Source organism: Pelecanus crispus, chromosome 2, assembly GCF_030463565.1.
Source record: "Pelecanus crispus isolate bPelCri1 chromosome 2, bPelCri1.pri, whole genome shotgun sequence".
In the NCBI taxonomy this organism is placed as follows: Eukaryota; Metazoa; Chordata; class Aves; order Pelecaniformes; family Pelecanidae; genus Pelecanus; species Pelecanus crispus.
In genome coordinates, this window is record NC_134644.1 from 76186074 (window position 1) to 76214026 (window position 27953).

Here is a 27953-nt window from a genome sequence, read left to right on the forward strand (position 1 = left end):
AATTAAAAAAAGTAATTTCTATTAACATTACAAAAAAATACAGATCTTTTACATGCATACAGAAAAAAAAAAAAAAAAGCCTTTCCACCTGATGGTATCAAAGCACTGCATAAATGCTCACAAAAAGTTCTCATTGTCATCATAAGGCATCTAAAGCTGATGCTTGAGATCAGTTTTCAGAGACTGACAACAACCTAAGCTGTGCAGGGACACTTTAAAATATCGCAGAGGAGTGTTGTACGCTCTCCACTTATGACAAGTCCTACTGCCTCCTTTTTTGATTTCTTCAGGGCCAAACAGGGAAAGAAGTAAGTATGTGGAACTGACATCTAACCTCCTTTGCTTCCATGTCAGGGAGAGGGTAGCCCCTTCCCAAATTTCAGCACATACCAAAGGTTTGTCTTTGGTGATATCATGTCTTTTCTCCTATCTAACACCAAGATAAGCAAAGAAAGTACTCCTTCCCCTGATGGCAGAGAGGTTCTTTAATCAGCAGAGGCTGAAAGACACATCAAAGTAGCTGGGAGGTGGAGCCAGGCATCCTTCTGCCTCCATCCACCTCTGTATGAGGAAGGCACGAGCACAAGGCATCGCAGTTCTTACACATGCCCAGTGTAACAGCAGGAGTGGGTGCTCAGACCAACCCAGATGGGCTGGCTTGAGGAGCCAGCTGCCAGGCTCAAGGTGGCCATCCAGAAACAAGCAGTGAATGAGCTAGGCGGAGGGGCAGCTATGCACATTCAGGAGATGCACATGCTTTCAGTACCCTGAAAACTACTTCCATGCACCTTTGTGGTCAGTGGCCAACATTCATGCACTTGACAACCCCACATATGCTCAATCATAACTCCATTTTATTCCTTGCTGTATTCCAGCACAGAGATTTATGGCTTAGTGTTAGTTTCCCTCAGAAGATAATTTTGGCTCCTGGTACAAGACTCCTGGGAATGGACACCTTGCTCTGTCACCATACCAAGAGGTGACAGGAGAAGCTGGACATGAGTGGATGAGGACTGTCTGGTTATGGGGTTCTAGAAGACAGCAGAAATTACATTTAAGGGGAAGGGAAACATGCTGGCCTGGGATCCCTCATGCTTGCAATAGGAAAAGATAGTTATGAGGGAATATTGCATGCTTGAACCAGTACTGATGTGGCAGCGACCTGCTCCCTACGCATTAACACAGCACTCAAACCAAAGACGAGTTTCAGCACACAGATGGTGAAGGTAGGAGACCATATCTGAAGAACTGTGTCCAGTTCTATGGTTCCCAAGTTCTGGGCTCCTGAAGAAAGACATGGACATGCTGGAGTGAGACCAGCAAAACACAGATGATTAAGGGCTTTGAGCATCTTTAATTTGAAGAGAGGTTGAGATAGCTGGGACCATTCAGCCTGGAGAACAGAAAACTCGGGGGAATCTCATCAATGGATCTAAATATCTGATGGCAGGGTGTAGAGAAGGTGGAGCCAGGCTCTTGGCAGTAGCATTCAGTGAATGGATAAGAGGGAATAGGAACAAACTGAAATAAAAGAAATTCCACTTAAACTAAGAAAAAGCCTTCTTTTACAGTGAGAGCAGGCAAACACTGGAACAGGTTGCCCAGAGAGGCTGTGGAGTCTCCATGGAGATATTCAAAACCCAGCTGGACACAGCCCTGAGCAACCTGCTGTAGCTGACCCTGCATTGAACAGGGCTAGACAATCTCCAGAGGACCCTTCCCACCTCAACTATTCTGTGTGCATAACTTCTTTAGTGCACAGAAGTAGATCATTGTCCCCTGAGTACCAATGACTGGAGCATATGTCATACAAGCACATTACACAGCCTTCAGAAGTGGTACTTACCTGTCAAAGATATCAGTAACCACTGTCAGCTCCTCAGCAGGAGTCTTACAGCTCCTGACAAATAGCCAGTGTCACTCCCTAGCTGGACAGCCCCCACTAAATCATAATTTTCAGCTCTTACAATCTCACTGCTTAACTCAGGATTTCTCAAATTCCAAAAACAAACACACAAATATTTAAATGAAACATTGAGGAATCATTTGGTCATTAGCTTGCACTGCAGACTGGATTTCAATGCTATTGGACATATTGCGTGATATATTTCAGAACAGGCTGACAAGATAAGACTTTCAGTAGACAGAGGATGTGTCGGCCTTTGGTCCTGTGGTTTTTCTCTTGGGCAAAAATGAACGACCAGTGTTTTCAACAGACAGTTTATCCTTGCCAGGGATTTTTCCCTTAGCTTAAGACTGTTATAAGAACACAGGAACCCTAAGTCTTTCCTTTCTCTTACTTGCTGCTCAAATCTAAATAGTGATGGTGATGTTTGGGGATTGGGGAGCTAATGGTTCCTACTTTTATTAACTCTATTAGCCAGTGAGAACTTCCAAAAGTTTCCTATAATCCTCTCATGGTTGCTTTAACTATGGTGTTAAAAGACAAATTTATCAAAGTACAACACGGGCAATGGTGCACAGCTAACATTTGCATGTACAAGCAATGAAGAACATGTAATCAGACATTTGCAAGACTAATTTCAAAACTTGGCTTTGTGACCTAAAAGCAGACTTGGAGGGAGATTATAATTTTCAAATGCTGGGAGGCCTGGGTCAGAACATATCTGTGTGCATGTGCAAGAAGGAAGAAATGTGCCCAGAGAAAGAAAAAGCAAGAGGTGAGAGGAAGAAGGAGAGAGGGATAGTTTATAGCCACAGTTTTCAAACTGGCGGTTCCCATATCATTATCAGAGCACTAATTACTTCACAGGACTACTTCAATGGCTCTAAAACAGGAGAATACTGCCTCCTGTGTGTGTAGCCAGAGGCCATTACTCCCATCACTGGCAACAACTGGGCAAACTGAGTTTAGGGACCTCTGCCAATGACAAAGGGAATGGATGTTTCTTATCCTTTCCCTTCTTGCCCTCCACAGAGAGGATGAAGGACACACAGTGTTGTAGGAGGCTCCTCTGCACACATAAGCACAAGCTTTGGTCTTCTGCTCAGTCTCCACACCACAGACTACTTATATAAAATCCCAGTGAAAATTTTTTTTAAAACCCCCTAATCTTACGACTCTGACATACCAAGGAATAGCTCCTCATACACCATCTTTTGAGGATTTTCTAAAGCACTAGTCATTGACCTAACTGACACTACTGAAGTCAACAGAAGGTTTGTATGGCAGGTTCATGCCTACCATTGAAAACCATGAATTTTGAAAACCCATCCCTTAATATAAAGAAAGTAATGGTATACATTCAATAGCACATTGCTACAATAAAGAATACCCAGGAGCCAAAATTATGGTTAGATGGATACTGTAAACACATGGAAATGACAGTTTAGTAAGCAAATGAATTACGAATGCCTTAAGAGCTGATTTTCAGAATTTCCATTGCATGCTTATTGTTTAAACTTGTATTTGCTCAAGAGAAATTGTTATGATGATTGAAATCCTGCTGCTGAAATCCTTAACCAAGTTGCTTTTACAGGCCAGAACACTCACAATTAACTGAAGTGAGGACTGTTGCAAGAGCATCTTTGGCTCTCAGTTCACTGAAATACTTAAGGACAGACAAGCTTTTAAGCTCACATTTAAGACTTTTGTTGCTTTAACTAGGACAGACAGAGTCAATGGTTGAAAGCAGCAAATTCTCTGAGTGAGGATATGGCTGTACTTGTATAAAAGCTGCAAGTACAGCTTGTTTCAGTTTTTGGAACCAATGTTTTTACAGCAATAACAGTGTCCCACCATATGAGTCATGCTTTTACATATGTTTAGCAAAACAAATGCATACAAACAAAGAAAAACATACACCTTTATCCAATGTAATGCTGCTAGTAGCACTTCTGAAGTATAGAAGAGCTCAAAGCTCTTCAACCAGGTACAGTCAAAGTGCAACCAATGCACAGGTCAACCCTTCAGACAAGCTATATGAGCAGAGAGTTGGATGCAGTGATCTCTTCGAAGCTCTTCCTAGTCCTGTCTAATGATTCTTTGTTGATGCACACAAGCATAAACTTTGTTGATGCTGACAACTCTTTGAAATAAGATGTCAGAGCAGCCATCCTCATGCTGTTCATTCTCCTTCCTGAATGGTAGGAAGGGAGAGTGTGCAAGGGCATTTGTCTTCTTCCCTCACCTGTTTAACAATAAGCAAGTCATCATAAACAAGAAATCACAGAGAACTAAGGGGAGAAGGCAATAACCTACTCTAGGAAAGTAAGAGATGTTGTGTGGTTCCTCAAGGAACTACATTAAGAAAGCAATGAGACTTAACAATTCCTCTTCTGCTTCCACACTACAACTGCTTACTGAGTCCTTGACTCCACTGTGAAGTTTAGCCTTAAGCACAGGCTTAACTAAACAGAAGGTCCGCGAGTAAGTTTGAGATCTTTTTTGCAGAGTACAAGATGGAGACTCATTGAGTAAAACCCACAACATATAGCAAGTATTTGAAACCAGTACTATTTCTACTATTAGGCGTACGACATAGATCAGCAATAATTGACGAAGGCTACATTTAGTAGCACAAGTTATACAGCATGGCTCTGTGGCTTACCATTGTCATCAGAAATCTTTTATTTTTATCTACTGTGCTATATTACTACCCATAAGATTAGTTAAAGGTATGACTTTTATTTAAGTCTGTCTTCTTAATGCACCAGTTTTACTTTAGACCTACATGACTCACTTGAGTGTATTCAAATTGCACCCTTTTGACATATTTCTCTTGAAAACAATACTATTGCATAAAAGACACATTTGAATACTACTGCCCAACCCTCATCAGGTAATCAGGTAAAACACAGCTAGGAAAAAAAAAAAAAACACTGATGTTGCGACACATTCAAATTACCACACATACCTAATACAGCTCCTATATCCAATTCTGCCAGACAAAGAGAAGGTGGTTCTGTATATGACCTAGTTAAATTAGAGCAATGAATATTTCTAAATACTTCTGGTGCCAACAATAGCTTATGGAGGAAGCAGTTAATTTTCTGTCCTTCCTATATATCCTGGGCCTGATTCTGTCTTTAGTTGCACCAATGTAAAAGTGTATTATGTTCAACCAATTTAGTTTTAATCATTCTACACCATCACCCTACCCCAAAAGCCAGAATCTTGTCTCTTTTTCTTCCTATAGGAAAGTGCATTAACAACAGACGACTAACACAATGAAGAGAGAATAGGGCAGTTCTGCTTCTCCCTGCTGCCCGTGCTGTTGTTTTAGGTGTGGTTCCACAGTAAGGCAATCCAATTTAAATCCAAGCTGATATGGGATTCTTCCCTCCTAGCTGTACATGCCTGTGCCCTCCCTTGAGCTGGCCACTGTAGCAGTGTGACGAGCTGGTCCAGACAGCTTATTTGGCCAAAAACTTTTTTTGTGGGGGCCTATTCTTTTACCAGATGGTTTTCTGGACAAGCACTAGTTCCAGCTGAAGTGAGGAAATAGGTGGACATGGGCAAGGATGGGACAGATAATGGCAGTTCGCACACAGATTAGCCTGAACTGCTACAAAACTATTTCCTTATACATAAGAGTAACTCCCCAGTTTTCTTGCGTGAAACAATTAAATGGTGTTTGACCGCAGAAGGCAATTGTGTTTCTGAAGCCTTCCTTCCACAATCTGCAAGGCTCCGTTCTACAGCCATCGTCGTCTCTCAAATAACAGCCTTTATCAGATACAAGGGTTTGGTCAGAGTACATCTTAAACCACAGCTTTCCTTTTCAGTTAACCGGCACTCTAAGTCAAAGGCTTTTCATTACAGCCTCATCCTATTTTGGTTATTCTGTTTTTTCCCCCATGTAGTAATGGAAGGTCTTATGGTTCTAAAATTTTCATAAATTTTAATCAAGCTGTGAAAGAGCAAAGTAGTATTTTCCCAGATTTAGACTCAGTACAGGGAAACCAGCTTCACAGAAGTTAATTTTCTGAAAGTATAGAAAAATCATTTTTAAAGCTAGTCAACTTTGAGCCTTCCATGTCAGCTAAAAATACAGACGTCTCACACCCAGTCATGGAATGCAGCAAAGTAATTGTGTAACACCATAATGAAAAAAGACACTGCAAGACTAGCCGCTTCCATCAGCAAGAAGCTTTCAAAATGTCTGGAAGTCAGACAGTCGGCAGAGGGCGAAGAGATCAAGTCCAGAAACTGATAACATTGGACTGCAAAGCATGTTGTTTTGATGAATCCAGGGCTGCCCAAGGCCCACAAAACACAAGTTGACCGAAGAGATTTAATAGCTTTAACGGTCTAAGCAAACTTCTTTGATTAAGTACATTTCCAAATCACAAAATCCCTGCCACTTCAACAGAAGATTAAGGAGTTTCTCTGCACAAAGGCTGGGATTCTGCAGGAAGAAATCCAACAAACGGTTTGGGAAACGGTGACCTCTCCACTGACCATGGAGGCAGCCTTGGTGTTATTTTTCAGCTTCCACTGCTGGGTCTTTTCCTTAGACATCAGGAACACTACTTTATTCACGTTTATCCATTTAAAAAAGAATTTGTATCTAGATTTGTGTTTACAGTGCTGGCAGCTGTAGGAGAAATACATACACTGAGAAAAACTTCTTAAAGAAGACATTGGGGTAAATCAATACCTTGGGACATTTCCCCCGCTCCAGAACCTCCTTCCTGACAGATACCACATAAATGCATATAGTGCTAGAGCTAAATTTGTGCGAATAAAAAATGAAAAAAACACGAGCAGTTTATGAATCAGTTCAAATCTTCTGCCAATAGCATGTCTGCCCATCCTATTAAATCTTGTTCAAAGGTTGCTCCTCTGGCTTATGCTTGGAAATGTACTGAAATTACAGCTTTGTGCTGCATTTGCTTGCAAATGCCAACCAACATCCTTCATTTGTTCAGAAAAGAAAATCTTGACTTAAAAAAAAACCTAGTTAAATTAAAATTTTCAGCATAGTATATGAAATACTTTTAAAATGTATTGTTTTAGGAAGAAAGGAACCAATTTAAGTGTATTCTCTTAGGCAAGAGGGAACCCATCTGATACGAAGAGACTCAAGTGTAAATAAAGCACAACTGATTTGTAGCCATTAAAATAACAGGCAAAATGTAAGCTCTAGTCAGCCTTTGAGTGCTTTTTATTTGAGCTTCCACATCGAAAGAATTTGAATCGAAAGGGTGGTAAGTTTTTCTTGGGGATTTTTTTGGTGGTGGTGGGCTTTTTTTGTTTTATGGGTTGGCTGGTTTGTTTTGAGATTTCCAGTAACCAAACAAGGGAATCCCTAGGAAATTTGACAAGTTGTTTTATTGAAAAGGTATAAAACACGCAACTACATTCATCACTACCCAGCAACTGGAGAAGTTAAAGGACAAGGGGAAAAGAACAGCAAAGTTGCTCAAAAAAGCATGGAAACTCTTCTCTAGCTTCAGTGAGAACTGAGCCAATGAGAGCAAACATAAAACAGATGGCCCATGTGAAACAACTCTGAAATATATCTTAAAAATAGAACACCAGTAAACTTACACTCATGTAGGGTCAGGAAAGAGCATCACAGCTGACACTCACCACAGGTGAGCTAGAGCTAGATTCAGCGCCACTGGTGACTGAGACGGCATAGTACGGTTTTGGCAGGAGGGACACAGGATACCTAAGGAACATTCACTTTACCAACTCCCTTCCCTTTAGCAACCTGTAGTCTACCTCAGAATTACCTATAGACTGAACTACCTTGAAAACTGAGCTCTCAAAACCACCTGAAAGGAGAAAAGTGAGGGATGCATAGAAGCCAGCTGTGTTCTACATTCTTTTAGACTAAGAAAAAATAAAGGGAGGGATTCAAAGATATCCTTGGAGGTCCAAGAAGCATTAAAAATAAATATAAAGAAATATAAGTATACCTAATGCACTGAACACTCATTTCACAAGAGGTGCATCTGTTTTTTCTTTAGATGACTGGTTCATAAAATAGCACTATGCTTCAGGAAGCCACACAAAGACACCACATCAGTTTTTAAATGACTACAGGCAAATTTTTGTTTTGCTACATGGAAAGCTTTGTCAGAAAATATTCAGGTTGATATTTTCAGAGCTTACTGTCAGTACAAATTATCAGCAATACACATTACCACAAACATTCAATTACACTAAATGTATGACTAATTTCTTATTTGACTGAATGGCCACACAGGCATTCCTTAATACCAGATTCGCCACACCTACAACTGATGGTGGTACCTAAAAACTGTTTGCATTTGGTAACTTAGAAAAGTATTTCTTTTATAAAAAGAGGTTTTGTAAAGGGAAGTAGGTTTCCCCTTTGGATCTCTGTAATAGTTCTCCAAAATGATGCTCTCTTCTATTGCAGACACATCCAGGTCCGATTAATTCTACACAATCAAAGTGATGAAATAGAGGGCACCTGGCTTTAGCACTGATTTCCAGAATCCAGCCCTCAGAAAGAAAAAGAATTTCCTGAAAGCTCATGTCCTTATACTGCTCTAAGTAAAACAAACCAAACACCACAATAACAAAAAGGGAGGAAACCCCTCCACACTCCACCTAGGTTAACTCAAGCTCCCACCACAATGCAAGGCTGAAACATTGCAGTGAGCTGCAAGTGAACCCTGTCTAGCAAGGGCCCTTCAGAAGAAACCCTGACCAGCTGGAGCAATGTCTCAATGACTGCATCTCTCAAGAACTACAATTAAGGCTAGAAAAGGCATTTCAAGAATAGGGTCATAGATTGGGGGGTGAATGTATGAACAAGGGCATGGTTTTTCACATACTCAGGATACAATTGTACAGCAAACCAGCACATTAAATCCCAGTTTTAAGAGATTCTGTGTTTCTTCTGTCATTTTCCCATGACAATGAAGTGGAATCCAACGTTACATATCTTAATGAAGCAGCATCAAAAGAAAAGCAAGAAATTAATAAAGTACAGGGATGGTTAGGTGATACTTTACCAAGTGGTAAAGACACATAGGAAACAGCACAATGTTTTTGTTTTAGTTGAACCATACACCACCAAAACCAAAAGAAACCCCAAAAGCCAAGAACCCTTTACCTACAAGTGAATGCAGCATAGCCCTCACCCTTCAAGGTTTTTTTTTAAGCTGCTCTTTAGGGCAAATATTCATATTTCATTCACAAGGCTGCTGAAATATAGATAAAGGTAGCACTCTTAATTGGCAGCCCTACTGGCCTGAGAGATGGTGATCTATGACTGGATTGAACCTCCACTTTTTCTCTCCTCACCTCAGATTATCCTTGACCAAATCATCAAAACCTAAATCTATGTAGGCAAACTGGGGCCCTCCAACAAGGTCATGAATTTCTGTGGTAAGAAGAATCAACACGTTGTTCTGACCCTGTTGTTACACTGACCTCTTCCAGCAGAGCAGCACCTGAATGGCTGTGATTGGGGTCTTCACGGCTTCAGCTTTCATGCTTTAGCCTCCAAGCAAAGGAGTTGAAAGGTGGCAGAGCAACATGAAGCTACACATGCACTAGCTGAGAACTAGCAAGTAGAAAGAACAGCAGAGGGCTGGCCGGAGATTACTATTCAAACGCAATACAGAGAATTTAAATGATGTTCGTAAAGATCACTTACTGGATTTTCAGTCACTCTGCTTGCCAAGAGGAAAAACAACTCCCTGCAGACTACTTAAGAACTGCACTTAGAAGAAAGTTGGAGCAGGATCCTGCTGATGCCAAAGTCTGTGGGGCTCAGAAGGGCCACTGATATGCCTTGAACAGTATTTACACCAGGCTGCAAAATGCATGACCTTCATCCTCTTTCAGTTTTGAGTACAACTGATGCATTGCTATCCCCCACTCTGGATTACTCAGTAAAAGCCCAACCAGATCTATCGACCGTCTCACCCACTAACAAATCTTACCTACAGACCAGCAAGGCAGAGGGTGGAAAAAAAACAGGCAAGTTGAACAAGAGGGCTTAGATTATTTACATCTTCTTCTCACTGGGTTTACAACTTAGCTCACAGGAGTTCCTTTTCATTGACACAGATCTAAACAAGAAAGGAAGTAGCGGTGCTTTTCAGACAAATATTGAGGGACAAATACTCTTGTGTCTTCAAGGGATAACTCCACATTGGCAGCAGCACAGAATGGCATCACAGCAGGGAAGCCCTGAAGGGCAGATTTCTTCCCTGACACGAGTAGAGCGCGGCTGGCACTGAGACACATAAGTGACCTTAATGGTCCTTGGGCTAGACATCTAGCCTGGCTGGACACACATCCCAGCAGGAGGAAAACTGCTCAGTGGGCTCCAGACTGACCGCACGGAGAAAAAAGGTCTTCCCATCCCATGAAGCAGACAGATGAAACAGTGGCCTTCTGCTCTGAGAGTCATGCTGCTAAGTGCCTTTCCTTCCCACCTTCCTGAAGCCCAGACAACAGTACCTCAGAGTTGGGTTTCAAGGCAGAGTTTGGTTCTGCAGTCCCTTCTCACCTGTGTAGTCCCACTGAAATAAACAGGGCTGCTCAAGCAAGTAGCTGCTACTCAGAACCTGTCACCTTTGGACTCAGCATAAAGCTTCAATCTTTTGGTTTTTTTTTTTTTAGGAATGCAGCAGTGAAGCAAGCAAAAAGCCCTCAGTGTATGTTCTCAGCTCTAGGTGAGAGCTTTCTTCCCCCCCTTCCTCCCCACAAGCTTTTTTTAGATTTTTTTTTTTTTTTATGTACACATTGCATTAAACCAAGGTACATTATAAACCTGCTCATAATAAGGTGATTTTTTTTCTTCTTTTTGTTACTGTATTGGGTCTTTAGAAGGTAACTTATTTTATGAATACCACAGCAGGAGCACATTACAATTTTAAAAGGCAGACAAAAAGAAACAAAAAATAAAAACAAGCTTGTAATTTATTAATTACTGATAATTACTTAGGTAATCTGTCATACTTCTTTAGATGGAATATCACCTCTACCCTTCACATCCCACCACTAACTCTAGTCTCCCTGCCTGTGAAAAAGGACTTCCTGAGTAGGAAGGCAAAGCTTAGCCCTCCAGTTTCACCTTCATCTTCTTCCAGAGTGCAGAGTATTTGTGACAACATTTGGCTTTTTCATTTCTTGGCATTTAAGACTCTAGTACTAGGCCCTCTGCTACTCCATTAACTGTCAGATAATGCATCATCTGACAATCATTACTATTTTAAAGGAAACCTGCTGTGATGCTGACCTCCACTATTTTATTTTTCATAATAAATATAGCTTTGGAAGTGCATTAATATTTGGAGTCTAAAAGCTTTGAAAGTACGGTTTGAACAGTGAAGAGGCTTAAGACAGAAGATATTCCATATTTCATAGCCTGGCTTTTTCATCAAATCCTTCAGGGACACAATCATTTGGGCTAGATTCCTCCCTCATTCCTCCAAGTCCTTCTACCCACAAAGTCCACGTCCCAGTAGCTATCCCAGTTCAGATCCATGGCAGCGAACAGACAAGAAGTGGATGAACAAGCCATGACTGTCACACTTTCTACTGTTTCTCTTTCAAATTCTGCCAAACAAACCAACAGTGGCCATGCCAAAAACCCCAAGACATTAGCATGCTTCCATAAATGCATGCAATTAACAAAACTACATGCAGGTCACCCGGTGAAGGGTGATGTTGGCTTAGGGAGTAGAATGGATGTTTTCAGAGGGTTTTCAAAGGCCATACACCAAAGAAAGCTCTCTGCCACACTAAAGCTAGAACAGAGTTTTTAAGTACTGGGTAGCAAACCCAACCCAAAGCAACTGACCGTCTATCAGGAGAACATCATTTTGCATTTATTTCACAGAAGCTTCTTGCGAGGAGCTTACTGATTTTTTGACATCATATGGGTCACATTATTCTGAAAAATACAGAACCAGTGAAAACTGAATCCATCACTCCCACCACTGCCTGGTAAGCCTCGTCTAGGAGAATCCAAACCCTGTGCACACTCCCGCACAGGTTTAAACTTCAAGGCTTTTGATATGCCCAATGAAATGGACCCACCTGCTAGCTGTTATATCCATTTCTCTTGCTTCCCTCCAGAAATGCAGAAGACCCCATGTTTTAAAGATGTGAATCAACAATGAAATAATTACCCTGCACTCCAAATGACCAAAACAAAACTGCTTACATGACTTCCATGAACAGAGATTATGTTTGTCTAAGTATATTATTTCTCTACCTTCCGATGAGCATGACCAATGTTTTCTGCAACGATTGAAGAACTGCAGCAGTCACAAAACCTTGAATTGTCTGTCCTTTAGACACTAAGAGAATAAGTGCTCAAGGCCTCAGAACAGGACCTCAGAACTGATTCAGTGCATCAGTTCCTCTGTATTGAGGATCCAACTCAGCAGTGTCTACTAATATTTCAATATAGTCACAGTAGTTACAGGAAAGTTGTGGGGTTTTTTTCACCTCGCTGGTGCACTAATGTACTAATACAATGAAGTACATAGTGCACCAGTGTCCTCAACAGCCCAGAAAATTCTCCTTCTCGTGCGGGCACCATGAGGTCAGCTGCAAATTACTTTCCAGAGGGCACCCTGAGGACAATAGTAACGCTGGGGTGGGTAGCTTTCCCTAGGATATAGCTTTTCCTAGATACAAATATATACATTTCTAGGATGTATCAGATTGGACATGCATTCTCTGTGGAGATACTCTTTGAATGTAGAGAAAAGTACACAGACTTACAAGTATCCAGAGACAGGCTGATACTACTGCTCTGGCTGGGTTGCTTCAGGTCTGGAAACCCCTGGCAAATGTTTGGCAGATTTTTTCCCCCCACAGAGAAACTGTATTTGGGCAGAAACCACAAGCAGCCCAGCACATATGGCAACCATAAAACTGTCCAACATGAGAGAATGTTAGGAGGCTGTGTGCCAGCAGCCCAAGCAGGGTGGAAGAGTCTATGCAAAGATTAATGGTATACTATCATTAGGGACCTGTGGAACACTCCTGTGTTCTTAAAACTGGGTGTGTACCCTATGTATATCCCAGCTAGGTATTAGGGTGCACATCAGACACATGCATCTGTGGCCCTGATTTCCAAGAGATTGGTCTAGCAAACCCAATTCGGCCCAATTGAAACTGAGTGTGCAAGCAGAGAAAGCATGAGGCTGTAAAGAACAGTTATGAGTGAGAGCAGCAGGAACCACTATTTGAGTTCACATAGAATCATAGAATCATTTAGGTTGGAAAAGACCCTTAAGGTCATCAAGTCCAACCGTAAACCTAACACTGCCAAGTCCACCACTAAACCATGTCCCTAAGCACCACATCTACACACATGGTGAAGTCTTCTCCTTTCTCTCCAATGTCTCTTCCCTGCACTCTTCTGTCCACGGGCACAGCCTGGTTCTGAACACAATACTTCGCAGAACTGCAAACAATTACAAAGAGGTGTGCCAGCACCTCAGGGTCTGTGCTGTGCCTCCTGAGACAATGCAAGAGACCTAATGGGAATATATGAGAAGAACCTCGTCTGCCCCACCTCCCGCCAAGACCTTTATTTGGGACTAATGCTGGTTTACTATCTCTTTTCTGAAAAAAACACACACAAAAAAGAAGGTGCTGAGAAGATGATGATCTCCATAGAGCAGATTTTCATTTGCAACTTGGAGATTCAGGAACACATTTCTGATGTCTGTTAATGATGAACCTTGGTGCATCAATGCTTTCCTGAACTGGGTCCTTCCACAGTCACAATAAGCCCAAGAAGGAGATGGCTAGGGAAGTCGGTATCGTTGTGAGACAGCATTTCTTTCTTTTCCATGGCTAATTACAGAACTGTAATAGAATATGTATTTATTTATTTGAAGAAGGATGCTGTAATGGTGCTCTATCAGAACTGTGTTATCTACGTAATAAAGGCTCACTTTGCAGCAAATTTAAACACTAACCACACTGATCATCACACTAAAGCTCCTGTAAGACACATTTTATTATCTTTCTCAAAGGGCACTTCAAATATGGTGCAGCAATTCTACCCTACAGAGAGACTAATTAAATATAGCCATCTAGTTACCGTTGTCCCAGTGAACCTTAATTACCCTACAACCCTTTAAAGGCTTTTTTGGGCGACTCACTCTGATACAGTGTAAAAAGCAAGCAGAGCTTCAGATAACTATTCCCTACCCACTGGGGACTAAAAATTGTATTGTATAAGAGGGCCTTTGGATAGACGCATAATTTAAATGAAGACAAAATCAGTCAGACCTATTTTTCTGAATATTTTTCATTTGTTTTCAAGCCACTCTGAACTACCCCAAAACTGCATTAAAAGGAAACTTATTTGCTCATATTTTGTATCCTTTTCCTGAGGGGAGAGGGAGGACAAAGCAGCCTGAAAAAATTAGGTAAATTTAGCTTCTACCTAATTTTGAAGCTACCAGAAAAGGTTTCTAAGGTGAGGTGCACGTTACAGTGAACACATCACCGTAATCGTCACAGGATAAATCATGCAAGTGCAGCAACAAGATCAAGAAGCAATGACATAAGAAGCTTCTCTGGACGAGATGTATGCTTAATACTTTGCTCTGAGGCCAACGTGGTTTCAGGGTACTGTTGAGTCAGTAGACAAAGGGTTGTAAAACAACCTTTATTGGCTTTTATAGTCACTTCTTTAGCCAATACGAAGAACAATACAGAGAAGCTCTGTCACAAATAACTGCCAGTTCTCCAATCTCAAAAGAAAGATGACTGTGATGCAGACTTCAGAAGGGAGGACAAGTCCTTCAGAGAGAGCATCCCCCTTACCACACAGAATGACACAGAATTAAGGAAGGGGATTCCTAAGGGAAAAGCATCAGAGGACTTTGTCAGAAGAAAGAGATCAGCACTCAAGGTTTTAGTTTACAGTTGAGAATTAAAACTTTTAAGGATACACATAAATACCTGTGCAGTTGTGCCCAAAGGTACAAAAGATCTAGCAAGAAAAAATATCTTTGGCTCACACAAAACACTCTGTGCACAGAGATTTATAGAAACTGTTTTGGTTCTATGGGAAGTAATGTCAAATACTAAATTAAAAAAAATCAGTCCTCTAAAACCCAATAAGCAGAAAAAAAAAAAAAAACCAGCACATTCAATTCTAGCACAGAGGAACATCCTTCTTCAGTCCAACAATCTTCTTTTTGGGGAAAGAAATAAATCTTAATGATAGAATCCACTTTGGCCATTCTGCCCCTTACTCCACACATACCAGAAAATGTCTCGATCCCTCCCAAAAACTGGAGAGGGAAAATTGCTAGTAATTATTAAGCTCACTTATTAAGGCCACTGTGATTGGAGAAAGACACAGTACAGGTCCTCTCTCCAGCACTTTCTCGCCAATCCTTTCCTTCTGTACGATTTCTAGGTCTTCTGAGCTTTCTCCTCATGGAAAGGACCTACATGGAGGTTGGAAATTACTTATCCTGGAGTCTTCAGAGCATGCTTGAAGACAGGGGAAGAACAACAGATATGTTCCTGTGTTCATTGAATGACATATTAGTTAAGGGGCCACACTGTGAGCAGCAGCAATAATACCCCTCCCGCCCAACAAAACAAATAGATGAGGGGCACCTTTATATACAGTCCTGGATCTTCTTCTAAGATAGCAACACCAGCTCAACCAAAATATGAAAGTTGATCTAAGCTACTGAGAATATCTTCTTCAAGATCCAACCTACACTTCCTTGCTTAATCCACTTTAAAACTCTGCCTTAAATTCAGTGTAAAATTCTAAAATGGGTAAAGCGCTCTGTTCCCAACGGCAAACCACCCACAACACACCATTCAACAAGGGAAGTTGGATGTACGCTAGTGGCTATGGTACACTAAAGCTCTATTGCACACATAAACCTAATCTCATAGTTTCACACAAGAGAACAAGCAAGACTAAATGTGTTCCAACGTAGTGACAAAAAGTTATATGGGAGGTCAGATGTTTTGAATGATGTTTTCCTAAAACAACTCTGGATTTTACTATGGCTAATACTGTCACCATGTCCATTTCCTCAGTTCATCCCGCTATCCCTTGCCAACAGTAATCTTTTTCTTTCTGTTACAAGCTTTATGAAAGCTAAGTGCCTCCTTATTCACCACACTGATATATAGCGGATAACGAAGTTTTATTTTAGCAGACAGAGGGAAAGAAGTTTAAAAGCAGGATGTGTATCTCTGAAAAGAGATAAGCAAACAGGTCCTACATTTTGCTTCCTCTCAACACCAGGCACTACTTCAAATTGCAGTTGGCTACAAATACCAGTAATCACTGCCAAAAGCCACAGAGAGAAACATAAACCGAAACAGCTACGATGAAGGAAGGAAGGAACACCTATCACTGCTCCTGACCCGTCTACCTGCCACTGACTTGGGTAACTGAAAGAACAAGTGCACATCTTTCAGAGCGATCCCTCTGCTGCCCGCTTTAAGCCTTTTAAACTCATGCTGGTTAACAGATGGTCCCTGCACGCTCCTAAGGCTGCTGACACATCTCTCTAGGTATATATACAGCCACTTAGGTGGGTACCTGCTAAGACCATGTTTCTGCTGCCTAGGACAGCATTAACTGTGAGCAGCTAAGTTTAGAAAGCCCTGCCATTTTTTTAATGACATCACATGCCCTACGTTGCCTTAATCTTGGTGACTCTTTCCTCTGGTTTTGTATTATTATGTCATGAAGCCCGTTAACAAAAAGCTATATTCTGTCTGTGTAATGATACTTCCCAACCAAACATTTTTGCCACTCTCCCCTTGGGGGGTCCCTTAACACTGACAGAGCTGTTACACACACTGCTTGCAGAGGCGAAAGCTTGGAAGGTTAGACCGCAAGTTTATTCAGTGATGCCTGTCTTGTTTTATTTCAAAAATAAACTATTTACAAATTAATTTGTCCCAAAAATTATTATTTCAAGCAATCTCATTAAATTCATCTTGCAGAGTGGTTTGTTCTTCTGAGCCCTGAGATAAGACTAAGTTACAAATCAAGCCTTATTGATTTCTTCTTGCCTTTTAATTGTAGGCTATTATTTTGCAGGTATTAGTTAATTTTTTATTATTAGCTTTGAAATGCGCCAAGATTTTGCTGTGCTTCCACACAGAGAAAATTAAAATAACCAATTGCAAAGGTCTTTTCCAACCTAAATGATTCTATGATTCTATGATTTATTTTTGGTTATTTCAACCTAGGAAGTAATTGTGATAATTCTGAAACAAACTTTTAAAGTTTTCTGGAAAACATTCATTACATGAGTGAAATCTAAAAAGAGCCTTCACATGTTGTGTAAGTCATAAGGAATGATGAACAAAGAAGGTGATAAGACAAAATGGAATTGTTCATGAATCGATGAACATGCCAAATTGCTTTAAATATAAACAATGACTACTCATTAGCAGCAGTTTATTCCTAACTCTCCACCTCAGTATTTTCAATAAACCACCTTTACCCACAACAACCTGAAGAGCACTCACTAAGCAGGGAGCAGGAGCGATCATCGCTCTGGGGAATGATTGCCTTAACTGGGTTCATGGAAGCACCATGTAGATTACACGGCTCTTTATCAGAGGTCCTAAGGATACAGGGTGATCATTTAAAGCCATAGTTCCCAAGTTAGGGCATTAAATGCATGTATGGCAACTCTCCCAACCCAGTAGGGGCAGCCTTCAAAAAACTGCAGGCCAACATATTGTTGCTGTCAGCATACGTAGCCCCGATAAACACAGGAGAATGGAAAAGGCGGCAGGAAGAGAGAGATGCCAACAACAACAACAAAACCCCACAGAAGGCAGAAGCTGAGAGCATCACATGAGAGATTCAGCTACAGACCTCTTCACCAGCAGCCTGCACAACATGACCTTTACGCCCACATGCTCCCGCAACTGAAGCTGAGCATGGGGAAGAGCCATTCTCCTCCAAACATTACAGATGCCTCATGCATCAAGCATAGCCACATCAAGGTCTCTGCATTTGTTTCTAGCACTTCTCTAGTGCAAGAAAACAGAGAATTAAGCAGAAGGAAAAAAAATTATGTATGAAAACTGTACTATCATGATCTCAGCAAGGAAAACAAAGGACCATTACAGATGTCAGATGTGAGTAATCTCTTTCTCAAGGAATACTGCAATATAACTATTAATTTCTCATTTCATCCTAACTGGGAGCATAGTTTCTGTTCTGACAGAGATTCCTATGGCTTAGTGCAAAGCTGTAGTAAAATGTGAATAGCTTGAGACATACTCTTTTAACTTAAGGCTCTTTCTGATGGCTTAGTGCTGTTGTAACACTTGACTGACCGAGGGAACACAGGAACATTTTTCCCAAGGACATGCACCCCAGTCTTTTCTGATATCCAACCATCGGTAGACTCCTTATCTTTCTATCCACAGAACAGAAAAAAAGGACACACAGGCGGACAAGTGCCACACTCAAAACAGGTCTTCCTCAATTTGGGGCATCAAGCTTGTGGCAGGCTTTAACTATTTCCAACACTCTAGCAAAGAATCAGACTTAGCCCTGATGAAATTTCTCTTCCATTTTAATATTGCATCAAGTATTTAATTTGCTTATAAACTATTAATCAGATGTCTGTCTGTCCAAGTATTGTAAGCACTAACCGTAAAAATGATATTGCACTATAAATTATGCATAGCAAGGATTTTCTGATTAACTGAAATACGTGCTGCAGTTGTTATCCATTGTAGTTAAAATGGCATGTGTCCATACAGTATATCAGCATGCAAAGACTTGTCACATACTTCCCCTATCTTATGTACTTCATAACCAGAATGAAACCACAGTGAGTCTGGGGTGCAGAAGAAACACAGGCATTTCATGTTTCAACTCTGCCTCCCTATTTTCTTGCTGAATTTGCTACTCATTAAAGTTCTCTTTGGACATCATCTTCATTTTGTTTCTTATAGATTGAATTGAAATGTCAAGATATGAAAATTATTACAATGCCCCTATACAAAGTCTGCAGTAAAGGCAATAATTACCTTCTTTCAAATATTCAGTAATGCTGGTTCCCCAGCAAAACCTAGGGAAGGCAGCCATGTACCAAGGGTCAAGCTCTAGCCTCAGCATATTAATATAAAACAAGACCACCAATGCATTCTAAATGCAACAGAATTGCATGATTATAAATGGTTATTGCATGATTATAAATAATTTTACCTTAAAAGTATTCTGAATGAAGAAAACATTTTTAGTTGACTGTATCAACAAATTGTATTACCATGTAAAATACGTAAAATTAATATAATTATGGTGTTAGAACTGACACTTTTTGCACCTTATCCACAAGCGATACATTGTTATGAATATTCGTCACCAAGAAAGCGTGAGTGCAGCCAAGTTTTATTTTGCTGCAGAATTATAATATTCCACACTGATTCTATGGTCTAAAGTCTAAGCACAAGAAACAACTGCTAATAACATAATATTTCATTAGCATTGACATTTTATATTATCTGAAAGCAGACAGCCTGGGACATTCTTTCTGCATTAATGACTTTTGTCATACTGCAAAAACTTACAAACTTTAAGACTGATTCTGAAGGCACTTACATGCCTAGCTGTGAGTATTACTGTGAGTAGTCCCAATGAAACCAATTAGTTGACTCAGAGTAATTAAGCATTAGAGTTAATTATACCTGTTACTGAGAATTAGGCCCTTTCTTGTTATTAAATTTTACAGCTAATACTTCTGAACAGGGTTGCCAGTTCTGACAATTTTATCTGAAGTTCTGGAAAAATGTGTTTTCCTTAAAGACCTAGTTCCAAGAAGAAAACTGGTTCCTGATGAAACAAGAAAAAGAAAAGGATTTTGCAGTGTCCCAGCTTGCAGGAATAAACTTGATTGTGTTAACCCAACAAGCTCTTTGAGCAAAAAACAAATATAGAGATAACTTCTTACTCAGGCAAATTCTGCCACATCAATTTTCTTGACGAAGCAGGTTATCAACAAAGCACTACAGCAGCCTTAAAATCACATGTACCGTAGGCAGCTGTAAGAGGCATGAGGTCTGCATGGTTCTGATCCAAAGCAAGTATGTACCTTCCTTTTTTCTATCTCCTGTCATGGTTGTTCCACAGCAATGTCAGTGTCATTGACTGCATGGGTATCAGCTGCCGCCCGACACAGAAAGGCGATGCACATGTGCAGTGCCACCAGAATGGTTAAAATATACAAGCTTTTTTTTTAGCCAATTCCACCAGCACATTCAGAGAAATGGATATTGCATAACTTCCTCCTTGCCAGTTCCATCATTTTGACTAACTACACTTTTCCCTTTAAATTGTCCCCAATTATGTTTGTTAACTAAAGCCTGCATCACCAATTCCTTTTGGATGACAGCTGGTGAAGCACAGGCATCTCTCCCCTTTACAGGACCTGGAAAACCAGTAAACTTATTCCCACCTGGGACTCACTGAAGGTCATAGTCTTAAACCAAAGGTCTCCAAAGCCAAGCACAAGAGTTAAAACCTCTGTTGCTGTAAAGACCTCTTCCCTCAAAACAGACTGTTTACCCACCGCATACAATGTTGATACAGAGGCACTTTCAGCCACTCCACTTAGCCCTGGCAAGGGCCAGTTATCTCGAACGGCGGATTTTTGCCGCACGGTGGGCGACGTTCAGTTTGGAGGCTCATTTTTCGTGGTGTGTGCACTCATGCTCCGGGGGTTGGAAAACAGCCATGAAATGAGTGATGGGCACAAATCCGATCTCTAGCTATACTCCAAATTAAGCAGCGTTAAGACTAACAATCATCATTCGATTAAAGTGCAGGCGCAAGTTTTGGTAATGCAAAGCCTGATGGCAAAGGAGGCCAGTTCTTCAGGCCCTTTTATAAAGGTATTAAGAAATGTTTTGCCAAAACCAGTGATTTGGCTTCCTAAGTACAAGAGGATCTCCATGACAATAATCTGAGGGAGTGATTAGAGCAGAAAGTGGAATTTTTCCAAGCATGCATTTTTACTAATCTTTCTCCAGCAAGAAATAAAACCTCCCACACGTATTAGAAAGCCTACTACTGCATATTTCTCTTTCCCCCGTTCTCCCAAGCCCAATCTTTTCTGCCTGAAATCTTAAAGCCACCATAATTTGAAAGTATTTTTAAAAATATAAATACACCCTTCAGATTACCCCTTCAACATAATTTCTAATCTGTGAGCTCCATAAATCCAAACTAGTTTAAATTCTTACATCATTTTAGGGATTATTTATGCTAATCATGAAACCATGCAGAATATTTTATCATGGATACACGTAAACATAGGCTGGATAAACAGGAAAGAAAAAAACATAAGTCCAAAATGTAATAACATTTCAAATGCCTGCACCGATCATTAATTGGGTTAGTGTACTAAATCATATGTAATGATGACCAGGGGCAAATTCAGAAACTTCAAAACAGATTTTTAAATCAAATGATGGGTTTTAGAGAAAATTAAAAATGGATGGGATAGAGGTTTTCTGCAGAAAATCCAGTCAAGTAATTTCACTTTATTTTCACCTATTTAGAATGTACCCACCTCAGTGAGCTGTATAAATATTCTTTCTTATTTTACACAGTGATAAAATAAAGTGCACAACCTCCTCCTTGATTACTGCAGAAAAATGTATCATATACTTCTAGACAAATCCACATGTATGAGGCTAAGACACAGGACATTATCTTTCTATTAGAAAGGAAAATCGTATATCATTTTAATCTCTGAAAAGTATTCACCACAGCTCTAAAGCTATATAATAGAATGAATACAGCGATACAAATAACAACAGTAAGGCAGCCTACCATGAAGGCTGTAAGAAGCACTAGGGCCCAAAAAGAGTGTGGAAGGTGCCAGGACAGTGAAAATGGGAGCAGCTTTTGATTTCAACTTTGTGCCTGGTTCAGACCGGGAAAGTTCCCGTGTATAAAACCAACAGCCACCCCTTCTGTCCTGCTTTCCCCCCACCAGCTCTTCATCATAGAAACAGCCGACTATGAACATTTCCCAGCTCACTAACATTTGTCTCAGCCACTCAGCAGTTTCTGCCAGGATCCTCCTCCCTCTTTACACCCTGTGAATTAATTCTGCTTGCAGCAGCACTAACACAGGCTGCTGTGGGGTTTTTTTCCCCTCCCCAATGTGAGTTATTCATCACTGCCTAAGAAGAGTAAATGGTACCAAGTTCACTTGCCTTTCTGGACACAAGGACTTTCCTTCTGTACACATGGCAAAATTGTGCAGAGCCACTCAGTCCTTTCCTTCTCAGCTTTGCTTTCCCAGAATACACTCCAGGGAAACATGTGGCTCCATACCACAAAGAGATAAAACAGATCTTTCATCATCGAAGGGAAGCAGACATGTATATTTCTACGGTCTGGCTCAGATCCCCAGCTGAAGTCAACAAATGACTTGCATCACTTGATGATCCAGCCACTTCAGTGAGATTACTGAGTGACTTCAGTACACTTAAAATCTGTGCTGTGCTTCAGGGCCGAGTGAGCCAGCTGGGCTCCATAGCTGGCATAGGCTGCACCATCCCTATCAGGTCTGCTCTGCCGCTGCCTCTCTCTCCCCACCTTCAGAGCCCAGCTCCTGCACCCCTCTGGCCACAGGCTTCTGTTTGGTTGTACCACTGGTACACGCTTTTAAGTCGGGGTGCAGGGGATATATTCACATTCAAAAGCTCCCCTCCCCTCATTTCACAGCATGGAAGCTAAATATATTCTTTCTGAAGGAACACCCCCTCTTTGCTGACCCCTAGTACAGCTACTGTAGTCATTCTGGCCTTACACCTTCTCCAAGGCATTGGCTTGCTTTCTTCCCAAGTCTCCATTCCCAGGTTAAGTTCTAAGTAGACAATCAACCCTGTTGAAACAAAGATTGGCATTGGGTGACCTCCCCGAACCATCTCAGGAATATCCCATGGCCACTGATAGCAAGACAGCTTTTTGCACCACGTAACAAGAAAGCCAGTCTGCTAGAATCAACTTTGCAAAGGACTGCACTACAAAGGTTACTCTTTCAGCTCAGAAGGAGTAAGAGTATCTGTGTATAGAAATAGCCTTCAATTGTGACTAACACTTGAAGGGCTAAAAGAGAACCTGATCAGATCAACCTAGTGCGGTAGGCCCCCCCTCCCCTAACAAACATCAATAAAATTCTGACAGGGATTCCCCAAGCAGCCGCATGAAGGAGGAAGCAGAAGAAAATCTCACACACATCTTGGATCATTTAGTGAGAGTTTTAAGTGGCCTATTTCCTTATCAGTCATCACCTCTGCTACTTTATCAAGCCTGAAAGCTACCTACTATGCATTGCCATTTTAAAAGTGTAATATTTTGCAACAGGAAGAGTAGAAATTGGTCAAAACCTGTAATAGGTCAAAACCTGTAAAAAACACACAAACTTGTCAGCTGGCACAGGACCAGGAAAGGGATTATGCTGTTGGACAATTGTCACAGATGGAGGCCCAAGTTTTCAGAAGCGATTTGGGATTAGCTTTTAGGTGCCTGAATAAGAAAGTTAGAAAGACAATTTCAAAACTGCTTTTAAGAAGATGTGTACAAAAAGCCAAAGACATATGTTAAGAGATGGAGCCACACCAGACTGCTAATCATAATAAAGAAAACAAAAGATCACCACCTGAAAGTGAGAGCACATTCCACATTCCTCTAGTGTTGCACTGGAGGAAGTCTTTCAGCAAATTAAAAAATTAATTTCTGTATGCGGACTGATTCAGTATCAAATATACAAAAGGAATTCATATCTGTATATAGTTTTATGATGTTATGTAGCTACATTAATTTTGGCAGAAGAGGTAATTTAAACCCTTTGGGAAACATTATCCTCTTGATATGAGCACATAACTCAGATTAATAGGATTTGCACATGTATAACAGTAGGCAGAATAACCCTGAGTTTGGAAAACAGCTTTGTATTTTAATCAGTTTGGGAACACTAGCAAAAAAACCATACCCAGGACGACTAATTGAAGACCATTTGTCAACTCATGCTAGGTAATAATTGTGAGCTAACTGATCAATATTTAGAAACATACATAATAAACAAGGATATTTTGGAAAAATCAAACAAAGCAGAACTGTTAATATAATCAAAAGAGAAAGGCAGGTAGAAGTTGCACTGTTAATCACTTATCAGTTGTGGGTTTTTTACAATCCAGACCAAATCTGTACTATACGCAAATTGTATAATTGACTCTGTGTATGCAATCTCTCAGTTGTTCAACAATACAGATAACAGCAGTAATGGTATAATTATAACTTACAGCTGAAGTAGATAAAAACCTGCTAGTTCTTAACTAGTGGTTGTAATTAAGAGTGGAGAAGAGCAATATTCGCTGCATCTGCTTATGTTTCATTAATAAAAGCGGATTTTAAGTTCCAACACAGCAAAGCAGCTGCATGCTGCATCCCAGCCCTGACCACGTCCTGACAGAAGACAATGACTGGGGAACGCAGCTCGACTTGCAGCAGCTGTAAGAAAAAGAGCTCTGTAAGCAGCGGTTGAACAGCAGCTGTAGACACGGAACGCACTAAACGGAGAGCAAGCGATAAGCACGTAAGGAAGAGGTTATTTCCTGCGCCCCAAGCGTCACTTTAGTTTTGCTCGCATCAGCGGGTTGAGGAAACACCATTGCTTCCTTTCTACCGGCTTCCCCCCCCTGCACAGGCGAGGAAACACACGTACCCTTCTGCACACACGGGCACTGCCAGCCCGCGGACGGAGAGGGAGAACGGGACGAGGCGGGACACGGCCGCTTCCACCCCCGCGGAGCGCTCGGCTACCGCCGCCAGCCCGGGCCTTCAGCACCAGGGGCGGCGGACAGCGCCCGCGGCTCCCCGGGACGGGCCCGCGCCGGCCGGCACCCCCGCCACCGGCACCCCCGCCACCGGCACCCCCGCCACCGGCACCCCCGCCACCGGCACCGGCACCCCCCGCCACCGGCACCGGCACCTGTCCCACCTGCCCGGGCACACCGGCGACATCGCCAGCGACGGAGCTGCCTACCACAACCAGGTAAGTTTAGAAAAGGGGGAGGGGGAGGAGGGCGGGGGTGCCTTCCACACATGCCCCAAAAAACTCAATTCAGGACCGCCGCACCTCGTGGAAGCAGCAAGTTTCAACAGCAAACCCTGCGCCACGCGGTGTTAGCAAGCACGAGCAAAAGTGGCTAAACAAATTCGCTAGCAGCTGTTTCCTTGGAATAGAGGGGTTCCCAAGCCCAGGCTGCTTGGTTGGTGCTTTCTGAGGAAACCAATGGCTCAGAAACAAAGTTGGTACCAGTGGCACGTTTCGCTTGCTTCTTGGCTCGCTCAATACTGGTTGCTAAGCAATTTTTTTTTTTCTTTAAAGCTCAAAACTACTCACTGCCAGATGGATTAATGAAAACACACACTTCCACTACTTACAACACTTTTCATTTATATTTCTTGATACACCAGTACTGTTTCTTTTAATTATTTCTTTTAAAGGAATTCCCTTCCCAAGTTTGAAAGTAAAGATGTAAATTAAAGAGAGCAGGGAAGAGGGGAGGAACAGAAAGAAGCTAAGTGTAATTACCAATTTTTTCAGTGGATTGCAGGAAAGAGATACCTAGAGACTCGCACGTCCTTCAGGACCTGTAGTAAAGACAGCATGTCTAGCTCAGCGTAGAGATGCGAGGCACCAGGTGACCTGAAGGTGCCTTGCTCGTAACTGGTTTATCTATTTATAACCACATGACATAACATTACCTGTGACAGCACAAGTCGACGCAGGGGTATTTCAGCAGTCAAATAAGCATACACAGCCTCTTTTTATTTACACCTTACGCACAGCGATGCTCTTTCCATTTTCACTCCCAGTCCTTTAGAGCTGAAACCTGGCATCTGGCACTGTCTTGCAGCCTGTGCCCTGAAATGCCACCCAACTTACCTACGGCTTGGTAAATTTTAAGAAGTCATGATCAGAAAGAAATAATGACCCGCCATACGATGTAACCAACCATTCTGTCAACTGTAAAACCAAACCGCGTATCAGCCATTACCAAGGGTATAATTACAGTGGGGATAATGGGAGGGGGAGGGGAATCCATTCCATCCCCAAATGGAGGAGAAAACGCATCTCTGCCATCTCCAACTTTCTGCCAGCTGAAAGGGGGGGCGGGGAGGAGGGATGGGGGAGACTGCAGCATGGCAAGCTGCAACTCCAAGGCCGCTCTTTTCCCTTTACAGTGAGCTGACAGGCTCAGCACCAAAGACTCTTACAGTCGGGTCATTTTGTGCACTGCTGCTGGGACATGAGGAAGGCTGCAGTAGAGCTTCCTGGCTACAGACCCTCCCTCACGCCCCGCTCCATGGACAAAGTAAGTCTGGTTTGGTGCAGTGAAGCAACAGAAAGAACTTTCTTTTGTTTTGTTTTTGAAAGCAAGTAGCTTTTGGTGTAGTTTATTGTTGACAGAGCCCATAAGGAAAGAAAAGGTCAGGGAAGAAGGGAAAACCACAGGCCTAGTAGGAAAGGAACAGGACAGTCACCACGTGCAGGTTGAACTGAAGGGGACAGCTGAAATCCCAAGGGAGCCACGAGGAAGAGGTGGCAGAGAGGAAGGGGCAGCAGTGGAGAAGGGGGATGGAAAGGTCAGGTAGAGACTTGCAGGAGGCTCGTCCCAGTAACAGGCAGGAGGAGGTGAATGTGGGGAGCTGGAGGTGTGCTGGTAAAAAGCATCAGGCTGTAGACCCATGGAGAGTCACGAAAAGCAGCGCTGAGACAACAGGGGACCTCACAAGACTGCGAAAAAGTGGACAACACAGGTGCAAGTTTCCTCGCACTTTTGAGGCACAAACCCATCAGGGGAAGAAGGCAAAGAGTGAGAGGGGGAGAGACCTGCAAAACACCAAGGGCAGCGCCTCCAGGAGGGACGCCAGAAGAACCTGGCGAGGAGGGGCAGACCACCAGTCTTGCGGGCAAGCGGTACCACGCTCTGCGGGGCGAGAGGAGGGCGCCTTGGCAGAGGGGCGGCTCTGAGGGGCCCAACAGAGAAGGGCAGCCGGCACCCGGCGGGGCTGAGGGGGGCCGGGCAGCGGGCCAGGGCCGGAGGAGGCCGGGGAGGTGCGAAGGAGCGGGCGGCGGCGCCCGGGGACCCGCCGGCGCTGGCGGGGGAGGAGGCCGCGGCGGCGGCGGGGGCGGCCCCTTCCCCCCCTGCCTCCCCCGCCGCCGGGGCAGCCGCCGCCGGTCCGCGGGCGGCCGTGAGGGAGGGAGGGAGGGAGGCGGGCCGCCCGCCGGCGCCGTGCCGGGCCGTCTCTCACCTGCCTCGAGGTTGAAGGAGATGCGGGCCTCGGCGAGGTAGGGGGTGTCGCTCTTGGAGCGGACGCGGCGGATGGGTCTGCGGTCGATGTCCTCCTCGGAAGATGCCGCCATTAATGTGGGCACGGTGAGCAGCGTGGCCCGGCGAGCTGGCGAGGGCGAGTGGCGGCGCGGCGCGGGGCGGCCGGGCGAGGAGGGGGCGGAGGGGGCGGGCGGGGAGGGAGAGAGGCGCGGGGAGGGGGAGGGGAGGACGGGGAAGGAGAGAGGGAAAGGGAGAAAGGAGCGGAGGGAGGGAGGGAGAGAGACAGGGAAAACCCGTCAAGGATCTGCGGACGGGAGCGGCCGCGGCGGCCCTGCCCGCTGCCCCTGCCCGCCGCCCCTGCCCGCCGCCGGCCGAGTCCCGCCCGCGGCCGCTCGCCTCAGGGCGGCCACCTTCGCTCCGGGGCGGGGGGGAGCGGCGTTCCCGGCCGCAGCCCTGCCTGCCCCCTGCCCAGGGCGGGCCCGGGCCGGGGGCCTGGCCGAGGTGCCGCCCCCCACCCAGGGCAGGGTGCCGGCTGAGGTGGGTCCCGCCCGCCAAGCACCTCGGCCTGCTTGAGGCGCCGCACGCCGCCATGAGCCGGGCTGGCCGAGGGGCCGCCCCGCAGCAGGCCTGGCGCCTCCCGCCCCAGTCT

At 43.2% G+C, this 27953-nt stretch overlaps 1 protein-coding gene across 1 annotated transcript in view; it reads right to left on the bottom strand.

Annotated features, from left to right (window-relative positions):
• PHACTR1 (phosphatase and actin regulator 1) overlaps positions 1 to 27953 on the bottom strand; it is a 311175-nt gene that overhangs the window by 270060 nt on the left and 13162 nt on the right. Inside the window, exon 3 of the mRNA XM_075705026.1 lies at positions 27285 to 27431. Within this exon, the coding sequence (XP_075561141.1) occupies positions 27285 to 27431 (147 nt within the window). The remainder of the gene's footprint in view (positions 1 to 27284; positions 27432 to 27953) is intronic.